The sequence below is a fragment of the Montipora foliosa genome, chromosome 5, assembly GCF_036669935.1.
Source record: "Montipora foliosa isolate CH-2021 chromosome 5, ASM3666993v2, whole genome shotgun sequence".
In the NCBI taxonomy this organism is placed as follows: domain Eukaryota; kingdom Metazoa; phylum Cnidaria; class Anthozoa; order Scleractinia; family Acroporidae; genus Montipora; species Montipora foliosa.
The window spans coordinates 12,632,403-12,634,902 of record NC_090873.1 but is presented as its reverse complement, the minus strand read 5'-3'; the positions used below and the strand labels follow the sequence as shown (position 1 = coordinate 12,634,902).

The window sequence follows — 2,500 nt, the reverse complement described above, 5'->3', positions numbered from 1 at the left end:
ATTATCTCTTGGTTACCAGTACTACCCGCTGTGATAAACCATTTTGGTGAGCAAAATATTAACCAGCACATCCCACCAGACTTCAAACTTTGGCTTGGTTGCCTGATTTACAGAGCCAGACATAATAAAATGAATAACTAATTTTTCTCAGACACTGTACTGCAATTTACAATGCATTGTTTTTTTCCAGTTTATTTTACTAACATCGAGCAATAAATTGGACTGGAAAATACATTGTACGCAACCCATATTATGTACAGTACTGACTTCAAACTCAGTTAAGGTAATGTACAAGAAGACTGTATACTTAATACTTGTCACTTACTTTAAGAAAAAAATGGAGGAAATGAAACTTGCTCTTGATAGTGCTTGAATAATTATTTTTAGCTAATAATGATTTTAATCAAACTGTGATTTGATTAGGGCTTTGCCATTAATGGATAATACCATGAGTACATGTGAGTGCAATGCAGCTGAGAGGAAGCAAAACGGATCACATGCCATGCGCAACAATGCTGCCCTTGATATTGTGGGCACAACACAGATATCCAGAAATCTGTGCATCTCAAATGAAGAAAGATTAGTAGAATACATGTAAATGTACATTGTAGCTGCCTTGTAACCTCGGCAGCAAAAACCACAACCAGATCATAAAGCCAATAGTAGAGTATACCGATCGATCATAATTAACTTTCTTTCTACACTCAATAATTAATTTTAAATTTTCTTGAGCCTTCACTATAATCTTCACGCTCATCTCCATCATCACCCACAGCATTAATTTTACCGTAATCATTCCCAGTTTCAAAGACAAGAAGAATATTAAACAGGAGTGCAGGGATGGCGCAGTGGTGAGAGCACTTGCCTCCCACCAATGTGGCCAGGGTTCGATTTCAAGACTCGGCGTCATATGTGGGTTGAGTTTGTTGGTTCTCTACTCTGCACCGAGAGGTTTTCTGCAGGTACTCCGGTTTCCCCTGACTCCTCAAAAACCAACATTTGACTTGATTTGCATTCATTGTTAAATTCAGTTTACAGTGCCCCCAATAAGTTCTCCAGCACTAGAACGACTAGACACTTAAATAAAGTTCCTTTCCTTTTTTTCCTTTTTAGAGTGATTGTTAAGAAAGACACAAACTGTACCTTGGAACCAGTCACTAGCATGTCAGCCTTGTCATTGATCTCCAGTGATAGTATAGTGTCCGAGTGTCCCTCAAGTAACTGACAGTTCATATTGGCCAAGGTGTACATCCTCAGCTGACTACTGTTGGTAGCTACTGCCAAGTGTGTCTGCTCATTGCCAGCAAAACAGAGATCCAGTATTTCATCGTTATACCCAACAAACTGTCAAAAAGCACAAGGACAGTAATATTATTTCACAAAATCTAAAACCCTAAAGTAATCAACAAAATTGTACTGGCAGATACATTCTGCAGCTGCATGGAAAGACAAAACAATAGTGGGCTTGTATGGTACACTGCACCCCATGCCATGAAGTGCATGATATCAGTGTAATTAGAAGGAGTTAACAATCACATTGTGCACACTGGTGAAATACGTACTGCTGTTGGCAAAAAATTTTTGAACTTTGGATTTTTGAGGAAATGGAAAATGACCGAATAACATGAGTCAGACATAAAATATGCAAAATACATGTACCTCACTGTTCTGGTCTTCTCTACATGTATAATTATAATTTTACACAAGCAGGATACAGGACTATTATTAATTTTAGTTTAGTTGCTCATGGGTTTAACACCGAAGCAATGAGACTAAAAGCTAAATACCAATGTTCTAGCAGAACAAGAGCGGTAGAACAAGAGCGGTAGTACCATTAATTAAGTAGAGTAGAACATTGGTATTTAGCTTTTAGTCTGATGATTGCTTTGGCGTAAGACCCATGAGTAACTAAACTAAATATAGTCCCGTATCCTGCTTGTGTATTTTAGCTCTACCTTAACAGCATTGAGCACTCTCTGCAAACGGGACACATGATTTTGTTAATTTGTATAATTATAATTTTAAAACTTAAGTTTTATTTGCCGGTTTGGTGAGCAAACATTCTTGCGAGAGTGAACCTGTAAATTTAAATTAAAAGTTTTGTTACCATGGCAGCTCTAAAAGATATTTATGAGTACCTGCTTAACTCTCTTCAGAGATGCCAATTCATGAAGAATTATGTTGTGATCAAATGTCACAACAGCGATCATTTTCAGAGTGGTACACAAAGCAGCATGCACAATCTGCTGACCAGTGTCCTCTTCACTGTGGCTTTTACTGTTTCTTGGCTCCAGGACAGTCGTAGTAAATACACACTTGCCATCTGCTAAGCTCCAAACTCTCAACTGTCCTATACAATAAAGTGGAAACCACAGGATGAATCAGATTGAATTAAATTGTATTTGGTCTAAAGGCATTTTTGGTTTTGAATTCATGACACTTTGTAGGAAATGCATTGAGGATACCTGTTGATTTGCACTCATAATAACTAATTTAATCC

General features: G+C 37.5%; 1 protein-coding gene across 1 annotated transcript in view; it reads right to left on the bottom strand.

The window, feature by feature from the left end:
- The window catches only part of LOC138003659 (transducin beta-like protein 3), a 47,105-nt gene that overhangs the window by 30,444 nt on the left and 14,161 nt on the right, over nucleotides 1-2,500 (bottom strand). The window contains exons 12-13 of the mRNA XM_068849847.1: nucleotides 2,139-2,350; nucleotides 1,144-1,344 (exon numbers count right to left, since the gene is read on the bottom strand). Coding sequence (XP_068705948.1) covers nucleotides 1,144-1,344; nucleotides 2,139-2,350 — 413 coding nt within the window. The remainder of the gene's footprint in view (nucleotides 1-1,143; nucleotides 1,345-2,138; nucleotides 2,351-2,500) is intronic.